Source organism: Anser brachyrhynchus (assembly GCF_964034855.1).
Source record: "Anser brachyrhynchus genome assembly, chromosome: Z".
In the NCBI taxonomy this organism is placed as follows: Eukaryota; Metazoa; Chordata; class Aves; order Anseriformes; family Anatidae; genus Anser; species Anser brachyrhynchus.
The window spans coordinates 24,078,440-24,103,925 of NC_137697.1; the positions used below are offsets into that span (position 1 = coordinate 24,078,440).

Sequence of the window (25,486 nt, forward strand, 5' to 3'; positions counted from 1 at the left end):
CCCAGGTCAGGTAACCACCCATTCTCTAGTGTAACCAAGGGGTAGTGTATGTTCCACCCCCCCTCCCCCACCCCCCCCCAACATATGCTAGATTGCTGTTTGTAGGTGGACATCACAGGCTTCAGTAGAGGACTGTCGGGTGACAGACAGGAGCAGGAAGTTCATCATGTGGCAAAGTAGTAGGAACATCTGAACTGCTAGAGCCCCAGTGGGCAGTGCCAGATGATGATCTAATTCTAAGAAAAATACTTTATTTGAAGTCAAGCATGTCCCTCCAGTGTGTGCACGGCTGTCCCGTGATACTTTATGAGTACCATGTGTTGCCCTGCCTCCAGCAGACTCTGTGTGAACTCGTTGGTTCTGCGCAGTGGGGAGATGTGGAGGAAGTGCCAGGACAGAGAATAATAGCTCTGGAAGCCAGCTCTGAGAAGGTGTTCACAAAATAGATGAGGAAAAATAAGAACTCAAAGAGCTACCATCTCCTGAAACATTTCCCCTCCTTTAAAATTAAATTTTCTTCCTGGGCCTATAAAGTCCACCAGTCGCAGCAAATGTGAGGCAACTGTTGAGCTGTGGGTACTGCTTATTACAGGGATCACAACTGCTTCACCATAATCTTTCTCCCATTTTTGTATCACTTATCTCTAGCCATAATCTGCAACCTTAATTCACATGGCATGAACCATGTTGCTTTTTCTGTTGCCTGAAGTGAGGATGGGTTTTGGTGCTTCTGCATCATCTTCCCTGTTCCTCAGTTTTCAGTCCATCAGTATCCCTTGTCTGTAACCTTATCATCCCTTTGCTGCCTGTGGCCTTCCAATGTTGTGCCCCTGATGCACAGCATCTGAGCAGCTTCTTGCCACCAGGTCTAGGCTTCCCTACTGCTTTCAGCTAAGAAAGAGGGAAATCAAGGAAGGCTTTCTCCTTTGTTTTGGTCTCTATTTCAAACATATTAGAGCTGCCATTTGTGGTGATACATTTGTGTTCATGGTGATATGCTTGCTTACACTATACACAGGAGGAGCTAAAATCCTGCACGCAATGCCTTGTCTTTACACCATGGAATAGTAGAGAATCACAAAATTGATCATTTCTTCTTTCAGTAAGCAGGGGTATTTCTTAATGTAAGGAAAAGAGTGCTGTGCTTAAACACTTTCTTTATCGTTCACCTGAGTCTTAGAGCAATTCAGTATCAGAGAATCACACAGAACGGATATTACAGAATGGTTGAGGTTGGAAGGGACCTCTGGAGTTCATCTGGTCCAACCCCCATGCCAAGCAGGATCACCTAGAGCACATTGTGCAGAATGGCATCCAGGCAGGTTCTGAATATCTCCAAAAAAGGAGACTCCACAACCTCTCTGGGCAACCTGTTCCAGTGCTCTGTCACCCTCACAGTACAGAAATACCCTCTCATTTTCAGCCAGAATTTCCTGTGCTTCAGTCTGTGCCCATTGCCTCTCCTCCTGTCGCTGGGCACAACTGAAAATTGTCTGGCCCTATCCTCTTGACACCTTCCCTTCAGATATTTGTATATATTGATAAGATCCCCTCTCAGTCTTCTCCAAGCAAAACAAGACCCAGCTCTCTCAGCCTGTCCTCATATGAGAGATACTCCCTTGCCCAAATTATCTCTGTAGTCCTACTCTGGACTCACTCCAGTAGCTCCATTTCCCTCTTGCACTGGGGAGCCCAGAACTGGACACAGTACTGCAGGTGAGGCCTCACCAGAGCAGAGCAGAGGAAGAGGATCATTTCCCTTGTCTCCACAGTCAGAGATTCCTGAGGGCTAGTTTTGGCGGTGAAGACTGAAACAAAGAAGGCATTCAGTATCACTGCCTTCTTGGTATCATTTATCACCAGGGCAAGCACCTCATTAAGAGTGGGCCCACATTTTGCTTAGCCTTCCTTCTGCTAATGATATATTTGAAAAAGACCCTCTTGTTGTATTTGACTTTCCTTGCCAGATTTAATTCCAAATGAGCCTTGGCTTTCCTTGCCACATACCTGCATCCACTGACAATGTCCCTATGTTCTTCCCAAGTGGCCTGTTCCCTTTTCCACATTCTGTATACTTCCTTCCTCCATTCAAGTCCTTCCAGGAGCTCCTTGCTCATCCAAGAAGATCTCCTGTCCTGTGGATCATGATCCACATTATCAGTATGATCTCTCCCTCTTCCCCTGCCTGCTTGTCTTCCCACAAAACAATAAAAATCAACTGCACTTTCCTAATAGTGTGTGTTGGCTTACCTCATGTCTCCTTCTTTCCTTGCTACCTCCATCCCTTCTGATCCACAGCCACAGCTCCCTATCGCTTCTCCTTCATGGTTATTTCCCACTACAATTACCTAGAACATGACATCCCACATCTTTCACAGCTAAATTATGCCTGAATAATTAGGGCTGAATGCCCTGACCCTGCAGTGCCAACTTTTGTGGTGATGAGCCATACATTCACATAGGAACTACAGTGGTGAGCTAGTGGAGAATTCAGATGGTAACTAAATGTAATGTGGTACAGAGGACAGTTAATGAAGTAAGACACAGCATGATACTGTTAGTGAAGCAGAATGGTGACCGCGGATTGTCCTTCAGGACCCACTTTTCCTAGTGGAGGATTTTAGCAAGTTACTCAGAAAGCTGTTTTGCACATACTATGGAAATCACTGAGATGGGACATAAAAACATGTATTGGACCGTATTGTCTTTGAGGCAGAAAAATGTCACACACACATGTTCTGGAAAGCTCTTGCCTACTTACAAAAGACTGAATAATCATAAGTTAAGTATAGTACTGGAAGGGACTTCCTGGCCATTATCTCCAGGCCCTTGGTCCTGTTTGCATCACTGAAACCCACATCAAAGAATTTCACATAGAGCATAATTACACTTTTTGTTTGCTTTTCAGCTCCTCACGTAGATTTCAAACAGAGGTGCTGACAACTTAGGCAAATCACTCTGCTACACTGCCAAGATTAGCTATTATCAGTTAGTCATGTTTGGCTTGTTTCTCCCAGATTTCTCCTGTTTGTGAATAAGCTGTATAATTCCCCAGCTGCGTTTGTCATCGTCCTGTTTGCTGCTGCAGGCCACTCTGTGGCAGCTTGTTCTGGGAAGCTTTTCCCTTCTTTCCTTCCTTCATCCCAGCTTAGTGCTAAGCCACCCTCACTCAGCTTTGCCATTTTGAACCCCCCTGCAGCAACCCCCCTTGAGCTGGAATGAAGCCCATCTAATGCAGGCAACCATGTCTCACCGCTCATACCACTCACTTGCGCAGACAGCAGGCAAAAGCTCACCATCTCTCTCTTCTGTCCTCCTGAAGCCACTCCTGATCACATTGGTGTTGCAGTAAATCGCCCTTCATTACTACTTTTTGTTCTTCTAAGGCTACCGACAGAGGTAAACTGTAAGGAAGCTGATAGTGCTTTTAATGCTGTCTGGGTTCCTTGTTTTTGCGATCCCTTTTCACTGTGCAGCAGTATATATCAGGCTAACAGGTTACCTCTGATTTCACAGGTAGCAGCTCTAGTTGTAGGATATTAGGCAGTCCTGGTGTCAATATAAACTGCTTCCTTGTAAAAACAAAACAGAAGCAAAATCACAGTGAAAAAAAAAAAGGTCCCAAGGACCTCCTCTCTGTCCTCTGAATATTTTCATGAATTTTTATGCTAACAACATGTATGAAATACTACACTGCCTTGTAGGAATGAGAAAAAGACATCAGTGCTTCAAGGGCATTAAGCATGGTCATAGGTTACTGTAAACTGCTGCAGTGCCATTGCAATACCAATGTTTTACCCAACACAAAAAAGAACCTACAGGTGTGTAGAATACCAAGCACAGACAAGTGGAAGAGGAGCAGGCTGAGACATTTTCATTCAGCAGAAGTCAGAAGCCTGATTTTAGTACAGGGAGAATCTGCGTGGGATTTTGCATGCAGTTGTAGAGGAAGTTCTCTGGGGATGCTGCCCATGAGGAAGGTGGTAGGGAACACTGTAGCACGGCTCCTATGGAGGTTTCTGCCTCTAAACAGATGCAAAGAACAAGGAAGACAAATGTCAGCCTTTGATGAAAAAAGATAGGGGTACTCATCTCAGGTAGCTACACCTGACACATGACATTGTGTTCCTGCAGAATATTTGCTAAATACAGTCTCCTGGACAAATCTGACAATAATCACATAGTGTGCAGAGGTTTCAGTTCACATGGCAACCCCCGTTTCACATAAAGCATCATGCATTTAACCTCTCAGTATATCTTTATCCAAAAAGTCATTAAATGGGGATTCATGACCAGTTTTAAAAACAGCAGAGTATAGTGTATATTCTAAAAGAACTAATTTCAGGATGGTATTCTAAATAGTGTTTGACAAAGGCAGTGATTAGGTTAAACAGGAACTGGAACTCTGTCACCTTCAAAAAACTTCTGTAGCCGGGCTGCTCTACCTGTTTCTTTCTCTTGCTGGCCTTTGAGGTGAGAAGAGCAGAAGGGAAGCAGTGCTTTTCTACCAAAAGTCAAAACCAAAGGAAGATTTTCAAAGGTGCATTAATTATTTCTTTAGAGACAGTATCAGTAAAAGATCTTTTCTCTGCCTCCTTTAGCTCTCTATGCAGAGGAGGGAATGACAATTTCTGAGAACACTGCAGAAAAAGGAGTTTTGGTCATTGCATTGCACTGCACAGGGGGATACAGAGTTGGAAACTGAAATCCTCTCCTACGGAAAGTTTAGCCTGTAAATCGAACCAGTGCTATGCAGACTGGAACAACAGAAGATAAAGCAAATAACCTGTTTAAACCACTCAACCCTATATTCGTGAAATGCATGACAAGCTCACTCTACTAAAGTGATTTCCAAATGGCACATGGTTGTGATAAGGACAGCAATCTTGTTGACAGATTTTCACACATATGCATAAATATGTGTGTGTACAAACACAAAAAATCTGGCTAAAATCCATGCTGCAAAAAGCTTTGTCTGTCCCTGAACCGTTGTGTTCTTTGCTACACAACATTGTAGATAAGTGGAGTCAAAACTCTTCTTGTGTTATGAAAATATCTCTTGGAATTTGAAGTCACGAGTTAGCACTGACTGAAGCATTTTAGCAAAATCTTTTCCTCCACTGCAAAGTTATCTAATTTCCTCAAAAATTCCCAGCACTAGTCTGCTCATTTTAAACCAATCTTTCCTGTGCATTAAAAAAAAATAAAAAAGGATAATTTTGCAGCTAAACATTTCGATTTGTATGCTAAACACAGAGCACAGTGAACTACACACTGACAGAGCATATTAAACTCTCATAATGAATTTGAAAGGTGAGCCCTCGAGCACTCTGAATAGCAAAGTCTCTGTGAGGTAAACATTCATCTGAGTCAAGGCTGAAGAGCGATGGTTTTATTGCAAGGACTGCTGCTGTGGAGCAGCGTGACAGACAGGGTCAAGGGAGTACGATACAGGTACATCATGGGCAGAGAAGGAAGCAAGGACCAGCTCCAGAAATAAAACAAATGCTAGAAAAGCAGAGGCAAAGCAGCTGTATTCCCAGACCAGCAGGGAGAAGTGTGATGTGCATACACATGAAGCAAACAAAATTTCACAACACCACAAATCCACTATGGATTATGGACTTAGAAATGTGGTTCAGAAAATTCACTCCAAGGAGAATGGCACCTCCTTCTCCTCTCCTCAAAGACAGTGCTCCATCTCCACTGTGAATTGTGGATATGCTTGTCATTATACTGAGGAGGAGGAGATACATCTTCATCCCCTACCAACCTGGCAGATCCCAGGATCTTCTTTCAGATTTGGGGTGCAACACAGCATGAAACTTGCACGTGAGGGAAATGCAGGTACAAAGCAGTGAGCAGAGGTTGAGAAGACAGGTAAGCTGTGTTAATTTACCATCACTTGGAGTGCTGTGAGAGGAAAGGCTCGGGAGGGGCAGTCTCACCCAAGGAAAGGAGAAGAAGGAACTACAAAAGAAAGTTACTTGGATGGGTGTGTTTATCAAAGGAAGGAACTTGGAGAAAACTGTTAGAGGTCCTGAAAAATATTCACAGATCCAAAGCTTCCACTAAGCCCTTTCCAAGTCTGTGTGGTCCTGTTGCATGTAAAGTGCATGAATCAGTTGTCTTTTTTCCTGTTAGCTGGTTTCAGTGAAGTCTATATAAAAGATCAGCAGTTCTCAGCACACTGTGTGAGAGTACACATAAATCAGGAGGAATGGTTATCCAGAGGCCATGGCACATGGCACATTAAAACATCCTGTAAATGAGTCCAGCACAACTCACCATTAGCCCACCACCAGGAATCCAAGGTTGAATGCAGCCATGTACTTCATCTTTGTTTTTTTTTGCAAGATCCTGACTTCGTGGACCATCATAAACTCTGACTGCCATTTTGTGACTACCACCTGGGCCAGTAGCCTTTGCTAGGGAAGTGATGCAAACAGGGAAAATGAGGAAGTGTTGGCTGGACAATACAGCTGGACAGTTGGCTGGACAACTGGGACAATACAGCTTACATAAAGAGACTCAGGAGACTCTTTATGTTTCATGGGGCAAGTGGGTGTCCAGACCACTGCAGAATACTGAAATCTGAAAAGGGAATGCATAGTGTGTTGCCAGGAATGACTGTGTGGATTTGTGGGCTGTTATTCCTCATTGCACTTTCACCTATGGTTTCTACTTTGTGGCTTTATCATTTATGAAGTTTAGATGGCTTTCACTAGTACAGAGGTATTATTGCTTGTGCAAGGTCTTTGCCAAAAAAAAAAAAGTGAAAACAGATGCTGCCAGTCAAAAGTCCTTTTTCCATATAAAAGAAAACAGCAAAACAAGAATAAAAACAAACAAATTCCTGGGAAAGAAAGGAAGTGCAAGTGTTTTGATGAGTGTGTCCATTACTTTCTCCCTCTTGGCAGTCCAAAACAAATTCTCAAAGTAAAACTGGCAGTTGAATTCTGTCACCAGGAAAAGTGTTTTTTCCCATAAAGGTGTAATGTTGAGAAAACATCAAGCCTGTCAATTGTACACTCCCCATCCCCCAACTATCCCCTTCCCCACCCCCCAACATTTAGAGGAGTGTGAGTGTCACCGTGTGGTCTCTGCTTCCAGCATATTTCCAGCTTCCCAACATACAGCTGATATTCATTCCCACCCATTAAGTAAAATTTGTTCTCTCTGCTGCTGTTTTGTGCTTTTTAATGTTTGCGTGCAGGGCTGGGACCAGCTGTCCATGTCTGAAGAACCATTAATATTTATGAATGAGCCACTACAAGCAGCAGCGAGCAAGGCGCATGGAAAGCCTGGCAATATGCAATACAGAAAATACTGTCTGATCCCTCTACTGCTTGTATCCTAGTTTGTTACTCAGCATACCACCTGTAAAAACTAGTTATGAACTCATTAAGCCAGAGGAATATGATCCTGTCAGCAGTATATTTTCATCCTACCGAATGTATGTGCTGTCCTGTTTTCCATATTAACTCTGTTCTGCTCACTGTGGTCATAGCTAACTCTTGCATAACTTGGGAGATACTTGGTATTACTTAGTGGTAATTCCTGCTTTCTTTTCTTAACTGTTGGAGCTCTTTATGTCCATATGTCCTGTCTTTGGCAACCTTTGATTCACTGTAATATTTCTCTCCTTGATATGTGGGTGTCTGAATATGTGTGTGAGGTGACCCATCACCTGCATGAATGACTAGCTCAGCTCTTTTATTGCTGTCCATGCCTTTGCAAAGGCTGGCTTGCCTCTTGGAATTCCAGAGAAGCTAGCCTGCATTTGCATATCATCTTCTGAAGACTTTACCTTCATCTTCCATGTAGCTGGTGCTCTATGCAAATGCCTGAAGTTGCTGTAGATCCAGATCAGGACAAAACACTACAGGATCTTGGATCTTGTTCTCTATTTGTTGCTCAGCAATGCATGGGCAAAGCTCCTAGGATTGAATGTAGAGCCAAAACCCAGGGAAAGCTGGATTTTTCTTTCTCTGTATGAGGCTGCACATGCCTCCCATGCCTCACTTCTTGTCTTGTTACATGTGGTTTCTTTGAAATAGCAAATGAAGTTTTGCTGGCTTTTCTCCTCACAGCTTACTGCAAAATCTTAGGCAAATTATACCCCTCAAACAAGACGTGGTTTGGCTCAAGGTTTAACAGAACAAGCATCGATCCATTACAATATCATTTACTATTTCTGTCCAGAGATTCAGGCTCTTCCTACCCAATGCTAGTTAAAATTCCTCGTATTTACAAAAAAAAAAAAAAAAGTTTTATTCTGTCATTATTTAACACCATCTGTATAAACTACTCCTTGTAATTATACACCAAATGTGCTTAGAACCTAATAAGAGCTAGCACACAGATGTTAATGCACGTGATCCAGGGTTATCAGTTGGTATGTTGTTGCTGACAAGCCATCCTTGTGTTCCTGTGGGTACTTCTGCTTGAGTATGCTAAGGGATATCACAGCAGAGATATTTCCCTGAGAAAATATATACAGTAAAAATTGTGTCTTTATTTGTTAAAAAAAAAAGAAAAAAAAAAAAGCTGTAACTTAACAACAATCAGCAGAAGTCCACTGCAATACAGAAAAGATGTCATGGAATTGTAGGTATGTGAAAAGGATATTGGCAGGGACTTAGGTGGGCTGGGTAGACAGGAGGAGATGCTGGCAGAAAACAGAAAGAGTCAGTGGCAAAGGAGAAACATGAACCACTTTAAGTGGATGCAAGGAAGAGTCTCCAGGCTTGTGAGAAAGAAGGGCACCCCTTCCAGAATGCCTCTAGTTGAAACAACATGGAGGGGATGAGGCAAGCTGTGGCACAAATACTCAGCAGAGTTGCTTATGTCAGGTGAAACCAGTAACTGGCTGCATCTCACTCATAGTCTTTGGCAAATATATGAATGTAAATACTAAGGAGAGATTTGCTTCACATTTTGCAGCTGTTTTGTTCCATACCTGTGAGCATTTAAGCATACACATTCAACTATGGTAGATCAGATAATTTGTCCTGGGTCCCTGGGCTTAGGCATTTTTCCTCACCCATCAGGTACATCCCTTGGACATCAGTGCTGTTACCCTGTGTGGCACAGACTAACTGCTCAGGTACAAAACTGCCAGCTTAATCTCGGTCATGTTTTGCCCTCTCTGCCTGGTGCCTACTCTTGAAGCTGGCTCGCTGCAACAGCTTCCTCTGTCTCTGCCCTCTCTTTCTTTTTCCAGTGGTGCAGGCAGCACCAGTGGGTGGAGTTGGGGGATTGCATGGGCACATGCTTCCTGCAGTGTGTTAGCAGGAAGAGATGTGGGCAACTTGGTGGTGCTGACTACTCTAACCCACTCTTTCACTCTTCCCATTCATTCTGCACTTTCTAAGCACCCTCTAGGAAGCTGCAGCAACAAGGTTGCCAGGTACATGAAAAAAAAAGAAATACAGTAAGAAACAGGGAATTATTTGTTTGTTTGTTTGTTTGTTTGTTTATTTATTTTCAACAGACGCATGGCATTTTGAGGGCTGAGAAAGTCTGCGAGGGGTGGTAAGATGCAAAGAACCTGAAATCACAGAATAACAAGGATCCTCTTGCCCACTGTCGCTTGCATCTGAGTCCAGCTGAGTTGGGTGGAGAGGAATGGTAGAGTAAATGTTGCTTCAGCTTTAGACATATCTGTTATTGCGGCATAGTGTGAGCTCAGGCTTTCTTTTTTTTTTTCTGTCCTTTTTTTTTCTTTTTTTCTTTATTGACAATCACTGTTTATAACAAATTGGTATGGGGAACTGAACAGAACAGAACAGAATTGTAATTCTCCCACTGCCTGAGTCGCCCCTCACAGTTTAACCAGACATTACAGTCAGTCAGTCTGCCTTCAACCCCATTATGGTTTTTTTAGTGCCCTAATATAGAAAATAGGACATACATTAATAATTATCAGGTTATTAATAATCACCAGTAGAAGTATTTTCTACACTGTCAACATAGCTTGAGAGGTCACTGGGTGTTACTGAAAAAGTCTGACTGGACACTTTGAAACAAATCTTTATGTAATTTTCAGTGCAATTCCCTACAGAGAGCTGAGCATGTTGTTTCAAGTCTGAAACTAAAGCAGTGAGGCCATATAGAGCCATATAAATTCTTCAAGGTCATTTTAATTAAAAATCGTTATTTATTTATTTATTTAGTCAAGACAAGGCAAGCATATTCAGCTCTGAAGGTGATTTGCTCAGTGTAAAAACATTGTAGTTACATGATCCCTTACCATGGGAAAAGTCAGCACTCCCTAAGTTGAAGGCTTACACAGACTCATCTTCTCATGACCCTCTTCCATTTCAGCTAAAGCTTCCTATTGTGAAAATGGTGTTCTCAGGAAGCTGGTATCCAGAACACTGACTGGTTGATTGGACAGCACTCTCCACTGCTACTGACTGCTACTACTGTCTTCATGTCTCTTCTACTACCCATAAAATAAAATGTTATGCAATTCCTACTACCAACACTTATGAGTACACTGAATGAGATGGCTAAGGAAGAAAATAGGGGTGAAGAAAGTCCCACCTGATCACTTCATTTTCTTGTCTATCTAGGCTGAGAATCTAGCATCTCAGAATCATGTCTGGAAAGAACTTGAAAGAACATAGTAAAAACATAAATAAAGCAATCTTATTTTACCTATTTCATCAGTGCAGGCAACCTTGAGCAGAGTGTATTGGGTGCCTGAGAGTTTCCTTCTCAAGAAAAGATAGGTCAAAGTGATTAGCCTGAGGAGAAGTGAAGCTAGTGACCTTTCTTGCTTTCGTTAGTAGCAATGTCCAAGGTCTTAGACCAGGTGTACAAACTGCTAGCATTTGGCAGTCATGAATTGAAGCTCGTGCTGCTGCATGGTATGAAAAAATATATATATATATCTTTTGAGTAGTGAGCAATGAGCCTTACCAGAGACTTCTCAGAGGTGAGACCAGGAAGTCTGACAAAAAGCAAAACAAAATACTACAGTGAAGTCTGGCAAGAGGAATGTGGTTATACTCTAGCTTGAATCTTGATTAAGAAACATTCAATAATTTTTGGTAGTAAAATGATAGTATTGCAGACCAGTGTTTTTCTTATGTCTGAAGTAGTTTGCTTAGATTAAAGAAACAGCCCTGACATTGTACATTAATTTGTACTAAGGTTGCTAACAGAGGACTAACCACAGCACGTTTTAATATTCAAAGAAAACTGCAAAGCAGATGGGTGTCTGTAATAAGGCACTGACAATCCCTATAAACATGGGCCTTACCTTTATTGCATCGAGAAAGATAAAGAGAATGGGCAGTGGAAAATTCATGAAACAAAACACCCCCAAGAGCACCTAAATATGAATTGCTAGAAACACAGGCCTTAAATAGTGTGACTTGAAGAAGCCTTCATTAGTATGCAGTCTGAGAACAGAGGTACTGTCAAACATTCAGTTATGATGTCTTTTGTCAAGACCTTGTCCTTGTCAAGACCTAGTAAATGTAAAAGCTACAACAAGGAGGTAGGGAAAAGGTGGAAAAGAAAGAGTAATTCTCACAACAAAGGTGATTTTTTCACATAATGCCACCAAACTAAAATTATTTGCCTGCTTGGGAACAACAAAGGAAAGATATTGCCGCAGGAGAGCTGGGGTACAATGTCCTGACAGCTTGTGTGAAAGGGTAGGGAGCTGCAGGTAGAAGACAGGCTAAAGGGTTGCAGATGGAAAGCCCTTAGCAATACACAGGTTCAGTCACTGTGCAACACTTGGTTTTACAGATGGCAAGCTATGCGTATGTATTATTTCCAAAGGGCAGACTTTCATGGCTACAGTACCTCTAAATATATTAATTAGGTGAGATATGATGGTAGAAGAACATTTTCTGTTGGATAGCTGACACTAACCAGACCCTGAAGAAACATATGCTCAACAGCAGCTGATCTTTTTACTATTTATATCAGTCAAACTAATAATCTCACAGACTTTTTCTGCTTATGTGGCTTTTTTTTTTTCAACAGAATCATTTTGTGTTGTATGCAAGAACTCAGGCTGGGACAGAACTCAATCACATCAATCCAAAACAGCTTCTAAGAGCACCTGCTGCCCAAGTATAAGAAATCTCTGAGTTCTTGCAACAGGTCTATTTCCAGATCACTGGTTTCTCCCAGGGCCTGAAGATAATGATCCAGATTTGCTCAGATTATGTCTCTGTGCCCAGGTGCACAGGCAGATGTTCCATGCTGTCGGCTGTGGTCCAACCACAGCAGCACTTTGGGACATACCATGATTCTGGTGCAGGCTAGGCCTACCAAACCTTTTTGATAGACACTCATTACCATGGGAAACCTGGTTTGAATTAACCTTTTGTAGGCCCCTTGCTGTTAGGTAAGCCAGGAATGTTGAAGTTGTGATACTGAGCAGGAAGGAATACAAAGGTAACATAGCCAAAGATGTAACAGGAAGCCTGGCTGCCACTCCTTGAGACAGAGACTTCTTCATTTTAGGGATTGCTTATATATTGAGTTACTTGGTAAGATGCATAAGTGTTTGAGGAGCAGGGACGGAAACCAGGATACTTCCCCTCATCCTCAGTTCCTAGGGGTAGTTTGGAATTTGTGTCAAAGTTTTAATAAAATTGCTCTTGAAAGATTGCTTGGATGGCTAACACCGTCACTGATTATTCAAGATTTCCAACAAGAATTTCTTCTGACTGAGAAGCAGTAAAAACAAAACCTAGCTTTTGGCTGCTCCAAGCATTCACACTGCAGCTTTCTGTACCTGTGAAGGTGTTGCCAGAGCTTTCTAGTTTCAGAGTTTCCTAGTGCCTCATCCCATCCTGCACCGGCCTGTATATACCAGGGCTAATGAGCTGGTGTTAAAAAAAACTCAGGGACTAAGAGTATGCTGAAGGAGCCATATGTTTATTGTGTGTATCCTCTTCTTTAGAGGAGCTCTAGCTCAGCTGAAGTGCTTCCAGCATCAAGGGGAAGCAACCTGGCTTTCAGGAGGCTCATTGTTACTGGAGATGCTTGAGCCAGCTCACCGAGGGCTGAGGTTGAAACCTCCACCAAAACAAGGAGAAAGAATCTATCCTGTCCTGCTAGGTACCTTACATGGCTTTATGCTACTAAACATGCCCTACAAGAGAGGGGGGAGTGGCTTTGCACCCTGTTCCCTTTCTCAGCATCTTAAGAAGAGTTTGAAGTGAAGCAGTGTGCTAGAAACTCCTTCACATGCCCGCTCTCACTTGAGCTGTGTCCAGAGAAGCATGAGACCTGTGCCGGCAACCGGACAGACAGCAGATATGCTAACCATGAATGAAGAGGAATGATTTTTATTTGCTCATCTTTGGAAAATATTTTAAGACTTATGATAATGAATCCCCACAAAATATCTGCATATAAGTTATTCATTATTTTCATTAAGGTAAACCAAGACATACTATACTGATGTAGATGAAAGAAATCTATAATGTTCCCTCTCTTCTCTCTGCTCCTCATATGTTTTCATTTTCAGATTATTCTTAATCCCTATATACTTCAATTAGGGAAATGTATGGTTTTTTATTAGCAATAAAACTACGTTTTTTTTTCCCCCCTTACTGATTTTTCATAGATTTATGGATCCATAATCATTCACGTCACAGCCTGAGGGACATGAGGCTGGAACAGGATAATAGCCCTTAAATCCCCTTCTCTAAGCACTCAGATCTTCCCTGTCAGCAAGATTAAAACAGTCAACAGCAGTCTTCATGTGTCTATATCCCACACTGAGCTTTCACAGCAACTGGAGTGGTGACTGGCAGGAGGAAAAATGCAGAACTGTCGCTGTGCTTGATATCACCGAGGTGAAGAGAGAAGAGAGCAGGACTGTCATTCTTCTTAGTATCGGAAAGGATTGGTGGTAATTTGTCAACCAGGTGAATGATAAGAAGGGAGAAGGGCAAGGGAAAATAGTATGTTGCAGTTTAACATGAGGAGGCAGTTTCCTTTCCTTAAAGCTAAAGGAAGAGAGAGGGAAGCAGCAAATGTCCTTCCACAGCCCGCCAAGAGGAAGGACAATGAAGGCATGTGTTTAGACAAGCAGAGTGGCTTTTCTGCCACTGCCCGGCTGAGCTCCCAGCCCCTGCTGCTCCTTGGACCGGAGGGGAATTACAACTATTATGTGGACGATGAAGATGAGGAAGAAGAAGAGAAAGAACAAGGAAAATGGCCAACCGGAGACCCATTTGAGGGAGAAAACAAGCTCTCATCATCCATTCCTTGCTCCCCTGCCTTTTCCTCTGGAGCCCCAGCCACGGCATCCACTTCATCCGTGCTGAACATTAATGTCGGTGGCCAAAGCTACCGCCTCACCTACCAGGCAGTGGCCATCTACCCCAAGACCCGCCTAGGTCGCCTGGCCACCTCCACTGACCGCCGCTGCCAGCTGGGCCTGTGCGATGACTATGCCGCCCAGGTGGACGAGTATTTCTTCGACCGTGACCCAGCCGTCTTCCAGCTGGTGTACAACTTTTACGCCTCGGGGGTGCTGCGTGTGAGGGACGAGCTTTGCCCACGCAGCTTCCTGGAGGAGTTGAGCTACTGGGGCGTGCGGCTCAAATACACACCCCGCTGCTGCCGCATCTGCTTCGAGGAGCGCCGCGACGAGCTGAGCGAGCAGCTGAAGGTCCAGCGCGAGCTGCGCTCCCAGGCAGAGGCTCAGGAGAATGAGCAGCTTTTCCACCACATGCGCTACTATGGGCCCCAGCGCTGGCGCCTCTGGAACCTCATGGAGAAGCCCTTCTCCTCTGTCACCGCCAAAGTGATGGCGGTGGCCTCCAGCTTCTTTGTGCTCATCTCCGTGGTGGCCCTGGCACTCAACACAGTGGAAGAGATGCAGCAGGTGGACCGGAAGAGTGGGGAGAGTCGGCCTGTCCTGGAGCACATCGAGACCCTGTGCATCGCGTTCTTCACCCTGGAGTACCTGCTGCGCTTGGTCTCTACCCCAGACCTGCGCCGCTTTGCCAGCAGCGCGCTTAATGCTGTGGACCTCATTGCCATCCTGCCCCTCTACCTGCAGCTGCTGCTCGAATGTTTCGCTGATGACGACCAGCCCCGGGGCCGGGGCTCCCAGCATGAGCATGATATCGAGAAGGTGGGACGGGTGGGCAAAGTGGGACAAGTGCTTCGCATCATGCGCCTCATGCGCATCTTCCGCATTCTCAAGCTGGCCCGCCACTCCACAGGGCTGCGTGCCTTCGGCTTTACCTTGCGCCAGTGCTACCAGCAGGTGGGCTGCCTTTTGCTCTTCATTGCCATGGGCATCTTCGCCTTCTCTGCCATGGTCTACACAGTGGAGCATGACGTCTCTAGTACCAACTTCACCAGCATCCCCCATGCTTGGTGGTGGGCTGCCGTAAGTAAACACAACTCGCCTTGCTGGGTAGCCAGAGACCCTCCCTTCCCTCACCACTCTTCCTTTACCCTCCTCTCCCCTCCCCTGCTAGAGTTGCTGACGGTCTTGAAAACAGAAGGCCTAGATCAGTGAACATCTGCTCTGAATTCAGAGCTTACAGGACATACGCACTCACTCATGCACACACATGCATGCACCCATTCACCTCAGTTGTAAGCTTTAATCAAGGCTTAATCAGGCAGACGGTGTTGAAATTCCCATCTGACCAAATGCAGGCAGTACTTGCCCTTTAAAGAAGAAGTGGGAAAAGAGACAGAAATGAAAAGCATTTCTCCATTAAATCCCATTGTCAGTGTTGCCAAAACAAGCAAAGAAAAAAAAGAGTGTATCAGGCTAGCTGGTTGCAGCTGGATGTGGGATTTTCATTCTTGATCTTTTTGAAAATCTACTGTGACCCATCATACAACTGCAAGTTGATAAAACGTGGTTTATGTACTATTCACTGTACTCTGGACAGGCAAACTTGCAAAGTCCAAACTGTCCCAGAGCTCTGGTTATTAAATTTCATTCGGACCAGTGGTTGTTTTACACAAGAGATTGCATTCTGCTCCTTAGGTGGCACTTCCAGTCTTCCATGTCTGCACATATATACACACAAAACATTGGTGGTTATTTGTATTACGCCAGAGTGGATGAATGAATGCAAAAATAAGTGGAATGGCTCAGGGGGCTTATAATGGGATAGGCTGCCTTCTACATCTAGGTCACTGGTTCGAACCCCCACATCAGTCTGTAGTAAGGGGGGTTAATGTCTGGTTAATGTCACCTTGAGTATTTTTGCAGCCTTTGCTAGAAAGAGTGTGATTTTAGTCCCTTCCCAAGCAACTGGAGTGTGGGTAACTGGCTGAGGTTCTGCTGACAAGACTTAGAAAGGAAGGCAGAATGACCTCATTTCTAGAGACTGCCATGGGGGTCTCTGCTCCAAGGCATTTGGGCACATCTCCTTGAGGTCTAAACTATCACTGATCTGTACTACACTCTGTTATGTGGAGGGATGTTTCTCAGGCAATGTTTTCCATGTTGTTTAGTTCACCTCTTGCAGGGGCATGAAGATTTAGCTGGGAACACAGAACCATGACAGTTTAAAGTACTCCACCTTACTTAAAATCCTCCTGGCTCTGACAGTGTACTGGCAGAATGGTTCAGCATCCCAAACTCATAGTTCACCTTAGAAGCATTTACAATCAAAGATGGCCATGCAACTATTTCCAGTATGCTAACCAATTTTTCTCAGACTATTGGCTGACCAAAATGATAGTTATATCCTTCAAGGTGAGCTACAAATACAAAAGAAACACCTCTGGATTGATAAGGACTAGCAGACAATGGAGGCTGGGAAAAGGAAGCACAGGCTGTAAGTAGATGCTTAGCAGATAATCTTGATGCTCAAGTATGGCAGTTTCCCAATTATCATCTATACAATAACGTGTTTTTTTTTTTTTTGGGGGGGGGGTGGGGCTGACTGTGGGGAGAAGTGAAGCTGATCCCTCCCTGTACTGCAGCCAGCAGCATCAGAGAGCTGGAAAACAAGAGCTCTTTATGCGGCAGCATCTGTGCATCTTTACAGCAGCCTGAGTCAAGTCAGAAGGCATTGTGCTAAGGCTTGTTCTAGTCCACCATCACTTGCAGGGTATGTATATTTCCTTTCACAGCAACCAATGCTGTCCTCCATAACCCATTTTTATGGCAGGGCTCCAGGGGCACCTCTGACCCCTGGACCTGGCTATGTAGATGTCTACATCCCCATCACTTCCCAGGCAGGGAAACCAAGGCAAACGGACTGGAAAAGAATCAGAAGAACTCATGCTGGACAATCAGCATAGCGTGGGGCCCACAGGATGGCAACCCCAACCCGTCCAAGATTCCTACTTCTGGCCAGCAGCTGGGGAGGCCCTGGCCAACTTCCCTGTTTCAGCAGTGACTAATTAAATGTGGTGGTTTCCCATGTGTTTGTAGTGATTTCTAAAAATGCAAGATACATGAAAAAATCTTAAGATATCACTCCGGCAAACTGGTAACACCATGATTATTTAGATACTCCTCTGAATCCCACATGACTATGTGAGAAAGGCCTATTTACCTTAGCGAGTGTATCCAAAAGACGTGCTGGAGCATGCACATTGTGATTCTGAGGCACACAGGAATTTTTAAAGCCTATTCATTCTTTAAAAGTAAAAATTAAGAAATACAGATCACTCAAATTTCATCAAAATCCAGCAGTGTCCACAGTCTGACCCACCCGAGAGAACAACTCTCCCTCCCAAACTGTCACAGTGATGTAGAAGACTGTGCCAGTGGAACAGAACCTTATCACAGGATAATAGTTTTGTCCTGGCTGGTAGAGATAAACATCTTGCCCTCATCTCAGTATTTATTTTTGGAGATATTTATCCTGTATTATCATTCAAATCCAGTGACTTAATTTCCATTAAACCAAATGACTAATCCTTTTTATTCCGCAGGAAGCACCAGGTGCATCCTACAAATATGCTTATCCAGTGCTGTCTCATGTAGCCTAATACTTTCTCTATTTGAAATAACATTTTATTTAGCATGTTAGAGGATGGCAGGCTGCACACCATGACCTTCCAGAGACTTATTTCAGTGCTAAAGCCACAAGAGAATTACAGTGAAACTCCTGCCTGTACTGTATTCTGTGGAAGTTTTATATTACCAGATACAAACAGTCTCTTCAGATACTGTGAAATAAATAAATAAATAAGTAAAATTCATTGGCTGAAAAAGATCCCTTGCACAGGAACATTACAAGGAAGTGCCAGATTGCAGAAACCTGCAAGTTTTACCTGCCAGAGAAATATAAGTTATGTTTACTAAATGTAAACATTATAAACAATCAAGATGCATAGAGTGGAAGAACATAAAAGGAGTTATTTCATGCTGACTGTTTGGGAGTACATCATTTATATGTAACATCCATGTAAGCAAACAGCCAGGAATTTTTAAAACTATATTTTACAAAGAAAGTTTTGCATTGCTTGGTACAGTATAGAGGCCGTATAAAACAAAGCTCATTCATACATACCTAGTTTAAAAAGAGAAAAACTTGAAGGCTCAGGAAAAAGATCCTTTATGAACTATGTAGACAATGAGATGGCAAATTTCACAGGTTCATATAAACTGTGAATATAAAATACCATCACTCATAAGCACACAGAAGATATTTTCATCTACCCCAAAACACATTCAAATAAAAATTCAGCAAAATTCAGCAAAAGTTTTGCAAATACCTGCAAGCATATACTGTGAGCAAATATTTCTAGACAACTGAGAAAGATATGTGTTTTTTCATTAGGTCCTTGTATATATGTAAACATTAAAGGCAATTTTATAAAAAAACTTCAGACAGCTGGGTCACATCTTCCAACAGTGCAAACGTTATAGAAATATATTTCACAATTAGCTGAAGTTTTTCATGTGTTTTTCATTCATACCTCACATATGTACATATATGACAAACAAAGGTACTCAAAATAAACATTCAACACTCAGAACACACAATACTCAAAATAGAACACACACAATAAGTCACAAAGCACCGGCTTTCATAATCACACTGGATTTAGACACAGAGGGGTGCCTGTTCCCAGTGACACAATGAGGTAGCAGGGTTGCAGTTGTCATTGGATTTGTGCTGCCCTCTCTATCCACAGCTGAGCAAATCCACCCGCTGGTGGGGAAACATTTGGAAATTCCCTCTGCAGGACAAAGTCTTTAAAAATCTTCCTGACTGGTGCCTCACTGCACTGTTGTCTTTCTTTATTGCAGGAGAGGGATTTATTTATTTATTTATTAACTTCTTTTAACTGGGGACTTTTACATAAAATTAACAGTATCCAAAAAGGCCAGTGCAGTTTTGTGATGCAAAGTGCAAGAATGTTAGCTCCTGAATCATCTCTGATCCCTGAGCAAATCTAGAAAGATTACAAGGAGATAACCATTTGTATGTCTCTTCCCAGCTAATAAACTGACTGCTGATTCGCTTGTAGGTCAGCATCTCTACAGTGGGATACGGAGACATGTGTCCAGAAACTCACCTTGGCCGCCTGTTCGCATTCCTCTGCATCGCGTTCGGTATAATCCTGAATGGCATGCCCATCTCCATACTCTACAACAAATTCTCAGACTATTACAGCAAGCTGAAGGCCTACGAGTACACTGCTCTCAAGAAAGAAAGGGGGAAGGTGGACTTCACACGGAGAGCCATGAAGAAAATATCTGAATGCTGCGGAGAAAGTGCTGCCCGCTCTTTGCCACAACACTGATATAAGCAATGCCTTGGATGTTGGGTTGGAACACGGAAGCTGAAGGAAAAGAAGGAAAATTGATCAGTCAAGCTAACTGGAGATAAACTGAAAAGGCTGAAAGCAACAAAAATTAGATGGTGAAATCTGTTTTGAAATGAGTTACTTTTAAAAGAAAAAAGGCTCAGATTATAACAAAAGATTTATTTTTTCTTGGCTTTGTTAGTCTGAGAGCAGCACTCAAGTGCTCGTCAGCTATCTGGAAGGAGATTATTCAGACAAATCACCCAGAAACTCTGAATTAGATCCACGCAAAGATGTGACCCCTTAAAACCGATCAGACCAATGTCGAAGACCAATGACCAAACCAAAGGGAAACAAATTGCCACCATTAAGGGTCAGACTCTTCACTGCTGCCAGGGTAGTCTTAAACAAATAGTATACTGACTGCATTGCTGAAATTGGTTTTGCATCATCTTTCAAAACCAGGAAAACAGCCTAGAATGTCTTCCTGAATATTAGCAGCATCTACACTCCATGAGCTTTCAGCTTCCACTTGCACTGGTAATTATCCTTCAGTGTCCCAATTGTACTTTTCATCCCAGCAAGTGACTTCCATTTTCACACCTAGGTGAGCAACATGCTGGTTTTACTATTTTCCCCACCACCACCTCCATAATCATCTATATTATGCCAAGATCTAGTGGAAAAATCTGGATTTTGAGTTGATAAATGTCATCAGCTTTGAAAACACTTCTAAACAAATACCTTCTCTAGGGTTAAGTGATAATCTACATTTATTCTACTACATTTAATATATCTGCTTATTGATATGTTAGAAAAATAACAGGCCTGTCACAGGATGTAAATGTTAGAGAAATGTTCTGAAAAAATACTCAGATGAAACATGTAGTAGGTAATATAACACTTTTCATGAAAAGGATATTATTAGCTCTTGTCCGAAGCCAAATTTAAATATAATTTAAAGTCAAGATACTGTGGTACATACAGTTATTAATGACACATTTCTGACACCTTAACCCATCTCCAGTAGTACCTTATTTCCTGAAATTACTCAGCCTTCTTGCACAGCTTGGCTTTTGCATGTTACCCCAAGTACTACGCAACAAATAGCAGTAAGAAAAAAAAAAATAGATGGGACCAGCATTTCTTGTATTAGTTCACAGTATACCAGGAATATTCTTTTTACATAAGAGCAGTCCTACGATTTTAAAAATAGGAACCTGAGCAACAGATCTGAAAGAAAAGTTATTTAATTGATACCCACATCCAAATAGTATAAACTATGGGGTGACAAAAAGAAGCAATGGCAACAGTCACATGATTGTTATTCATTAGCACTCTTTCTGTGAAACAGCCTGACAGCAAAGATGCGCTTTAAAATTCCTGAACTTCCACATTGTGTCTGCCGTGCACTGCTGAATATAAATTGTCATATTCAAATCTCAGAGTCAGGCTGGAGACAATGGTGTGAAGCTCACTCCTGGGACAGCTGAGGGTGAAAAAGTTCATTGATTTTGCTACATCCATACAAATTGTGTCAAGCATGGGGACATTTTTCATTTGCATAATGAGAAGGTAATCTGTAACCAAGTTGCTCATCTCATTCTCTACCTCCAGACAAACTTATCATAAGCCCAGCTGTCATTTTGTTCTTTAGGAATGACAGTCAGCACATTGTGTGCTGAGCAGCTCTGTTAAAAGCTAAACAGTGTCTTTAAGGCACAGCTGAGCCCTGAGAGTTGACTGTGATAGATGTTTGCTGTCCTGGACTGCACACAATGCAGCAGGCACAATCCCAGCACTCACTGACAAGAATAGCTTCTTTACTTTGGCTCTGGGGTGGTATGAATTTGCATGGCCCTTCTGCACAGCAATAATAGGACCAGTGGCTTCCTTAAGTCACAGGAAGCCTCTCTTTTAGACCCCTGTTGCAGTTGAATGGGGCAGCAGGTAAAAAGTATGCAAAAACACAACTGTGCTTCATTTTCAACGTGCAGCTTGAGACAATAGGTTACATCTATCGGATGAGATCCATTAAAGGACTTAAACTTTGGTGACCACCCAACATTCCAAGACAAGGGACACCTTAATTTAATTTCTCCGTCTGAAGGAGCTGGCAGGACTTAAGAGGCAGTTCCCACACCTTGCAGCCACATGAAGGCAGGACTCGCAATACTCTATAACCTAATGGTTAGAGGCCAAAAGCCTTTCAGACATGGAGGAGACCCATTTCTGTTCCTTCAGGAGAAAACAATAGTGCTAAATCCCATCTGAGTACTCTGAACCAAGGCATCACACACTAGGCAGCTCAACTTGCCTAGAACCTGCTGCATGCTCTTCTTCCTCAATACATTTTCCTCACTCCTCTCTCCAACACCCAATCCCACCATTTTGCTGACGGCAGCTTTGGTGTCTTTGTGATTGCTTTATGATTCCCTTATGAGCTGATTTAACATACAAATGTGACAGTCTGGGGGAGCAGGATTAGATTCTTCATTGGTCTGTGCCCTAACTTGATTTGAAGAACTCTGACTAATGCTGATGCAAGATACATGGTAGAAGTGTGCAGTTTGGAGGACAGATCTCCGGCAGCTGCCACATGAAATGTGAAGCAAAAAAATGACTCAGAGTTGTTGTTTTTCTCTTTCCTAATAATTGGATCATTTGCCTTGCCTCATGCAGCAGGGGAACAGGCTCTTAGTGAAGTAAGGCATTTTCCAGCAAACCATAAGTTAGAGTTTTGTGTTTTCCTTAATTAAAAATTCATCATTTGCTTTACTGTATTACCCCACACAGCTTTCTGCCTTGTACCTTACCTCATTTAATTGTAGTGGTGCTGACCTTAAGTCTGTGAATTCAATAGTATAGATTATGCCTAAAATTGAGGCACCACAATGCCAACCGGATGTTGCCCGGAATGCCCGAGTTCTGTCAGTACCAGCGTTTTCTGTAGGTGGTTTCTAGCAAGGTCCTCCCACCTGCCCAACTCCTTAGACATCCTACCTGATGCTCCTACTATACAAACTGGCCAAAGGAGCTCTACCAGCTCGGAGGAAGGAAGGAGTTCATAGTCCCACACAGCAAACTCCTCACTACCTGCAGTGGGCTGTGCATATCTTTATCAGCTGGTTTTGAAATGTAACACTGCATTTTTGCCATTTTGTTGTTGTGTTGACACAATGGTTCCTTTTGAGAAGGGCACAGTTAATTTACTGTCACAGCCACCAAGACTTTCAGTGGCATCACAAGTGCCCCTAGATTACTGTGAAATGAAATAGCCAAGTGCTACATGATGGCATTCAAAAGTAATGCAGGACAGCCTTGATTATCTTGATTACTTGAATGCCATAGGGCTTTGACAATCAAAAGATTTCAAAATAACCACTTCAAGGGAAAATATGCTTAGGTTCAACAAAGATGGGTAATACCATCAAAGCTAAAGTAGATAGGGCTTTTTTTATGAGATGTTAATTTGGTATAACTAAGATTTTGGTGAAACAGAGTGGGGGATTCTCAAAACACTGATAAATTAGAAAACTCACAGAATGTGGCCATGCTTAAGTCTTCCATTTTAACTAATTGCAGATATTAATGAGTCCCAGAGGGAGAAGGAAAATATGTTCTATCATGATGCTTCGCTACAGACTTAGCAAACATGTTGTCCCTGGTAGACAAAGAAACAATTTGTTTACCTGGATGGCCTGGCTTCATTTTTAGACAGCTAAGTATTCCTTCTTCTATTTCTTGTAGGCCTGTGAATTATTGAAGTAAAAAAAAAAATATAAAAAAAAAATAGTAGCATGCAGGGATGGTGGAGTCTGGAGTCTGTCCCTACATGAGACAGTGAGAAGAATTCCAATTAGAATAGCTTTTGCACAAATCCTTGTCTTAGAAGAACATCACTTTCTCAGTGCAATTCAGCAGCTGTTTGCTTTTCTCATTCAGAAAGATAGCACTTAAAGGGGTAGCTAGAGTACAGCCATAGATTAATATGCATCTGGTGCTATTCCCAGGCTTCTAAGGCAAACAGTAGTATTCAGTCTTTAAGTATGTATAATTTTAAGATTATAAACGAAATAAGCTTTAAAATTTCTGGGGAAAAATAAGGACTATCAATAAACCTAGGGGGGAAAAAAATACGTCTACTTGCTTTAAAAGTAGCTTTAACTGTTTAGATTGTTCTGTTTTTATGTTATGTAAAAATATTTGATTCATGCTTATCTGCTATTTACAAAACCTTTATTAACTTCTTTATTCAGAAGTAGAGAAAATACACGGCATTTGACTGTAATCTAGCTCTTTATCTTGCATTGAAAAAGAGAAAGGTCAGAGGTACTAGCTTTTTATGTACTTAGGTAATTTAATGGAAATATGCTGAGAAAAATTAAAGCATTCCCCAGGTAGTTCCCGAGACAGAGATTATCAGAGTTCTCAAAATAAAATTGCTCAGAGCTTACTTCTACTCTGTGAAATGTCTCTAAATGGTCATTCTAGCTTCTGAACCAGATTTGCTCCATTTAGAAGCAAAAGCATTTCCCCTTCTATCAATGACCAGATGAACTAGTATCAAACCTGAAAGTGAGTCGTTCACTACCCCTTATAACAGTTCTTCAGGTCACCAAATACCAACACAACCCTCCTTCCTTCAACTGTTCTGGCAGAAGAAACTGCTTGAAACACTTCTACTAGCACCTGGGAAAAGGAGCAGAGACCCTGCTCTGGCTGCCGAGACAGCGTGGCTACACATGGTTAAATTCAACCAGCACAGTCACAGAGAGAACAACTGTGCAGAGGAGTTTCTCCATCCCCACGCCAGAACAGCCTTTCTCAGTAGAAAAGTTAGACTTTTCATTTTTTTTCTCACCAAAGGCTGCATATTAAGGCAAAGGCACAGGCTGAAGACAAATGCAACGGGCCACCCACAAAAGGAAGGTCAGACTTTGAAGTGAATTCTTCGTGATCAAACCCTGGCATAAGCTGGATCCACACTGACATCAAAAGGACTCCACGCTCCTCAGGCAGTTCAAGCCAACTCTTGAGGGTCAGATTGGCCTGACATCCAAACTCCTTAACATCCAAGTATTTTATTATCATAAACAATCGGTACAAAAATAAAAACAGAAACTTGGAATTCAGGAAAATGCCCTCATCACTCACAAGTTGCAACGGCGGTTCTGCTGTGATGGGGGCCGGGAAGGACGAGGCAGGGGGGTTCTCGCAGGGAAAGTGCAGGTCCTTGCATGGAAAATTGTTCACTGCTGCCACCAGGAGGCTAGAGGACGGCAGAATCCCCCCTTTCCTCCAAAACGCCTCGTGCATACACCACTTGCTGCGTTAGCTTGCTCTGCTGTGTCTTCAGGCACAGAGAGCACTAAAATCCTGGACCTCCATGGAGTGCAGTCAGAAAGTGCCTACAAGAAAGAAAGAGTAACTGTAAAATCTGTAATATCACCTCTAGGGACTAAATGAATCTTCAAAATGCCACATCAATTGCACTGGAGATGATTTTCTCTAGCTCTTTCATTTCTAAAAGACAGCTTCAAAACCAAAAATGCTCCCAGAAGGTCACTGCACAAAAAGGGAACTGATTCTAGGCAGATCTGAGTGATGCTGGGCCATGGTTAATGCTCAGTATGCGTATTTCTAAAACAGCCTAAACAAACAAAAACATCATCCCTTACACCAAAAAATAAAATAAAATAGCCAGGGAATATGAAATTTCAAGACAAAGTTAACCTCAATTGCAGGCTGT

General features: G+C 42.6%; 1 protein-coding gene across 1 annotated transcript; it reads left to right on the forward strand.

Annotated features, from left to right (window-relative positions):
• Positions 1 to 8,608: 8,608 nt before the first annotated feature.
• Positions 8,609 to 25,138, forward strand: KCNV2 (potassium voltage-gated channel modifier subfamily V member 2). The gene is made up of 2 exons (XM_080574381.1): positions 8,609 to 15,388; positions 19,456 to 25,138. Exons 1-2 carry the CDS (start codon positions 13,949 to 13,951, stop codon positions 19,729 to 19,731), a joined length of 1,716 nt encoding a protein of 571 aa, XP_080430507.1. The 5' UTR covers positions 8,609 to 13,948; the 3' UTR covers positions 19,732 to 25,138.
• The last annotated feature ends 348 nt before the right edge of the window (positions 25,139 to 25,486 follow it).

Bases quoted from the DNA above. Each gene is read 5' to 3' on its own strand.
- KCNV2 (XM_080574381.1), top strand. From the start codon at position 13,949: ATGTTGCAGTTTAACATGAGGAGGCAGTTTCCTTTCCTTAAAGCTAAA. The intron at 15,389-19,455 runs GTAAGTAAACAC...ATTCGCTTGTAG, and splicing joins ATGCTTGGTGGTGGGCTGCC to GTCAGCATCTCTACAGTGGG.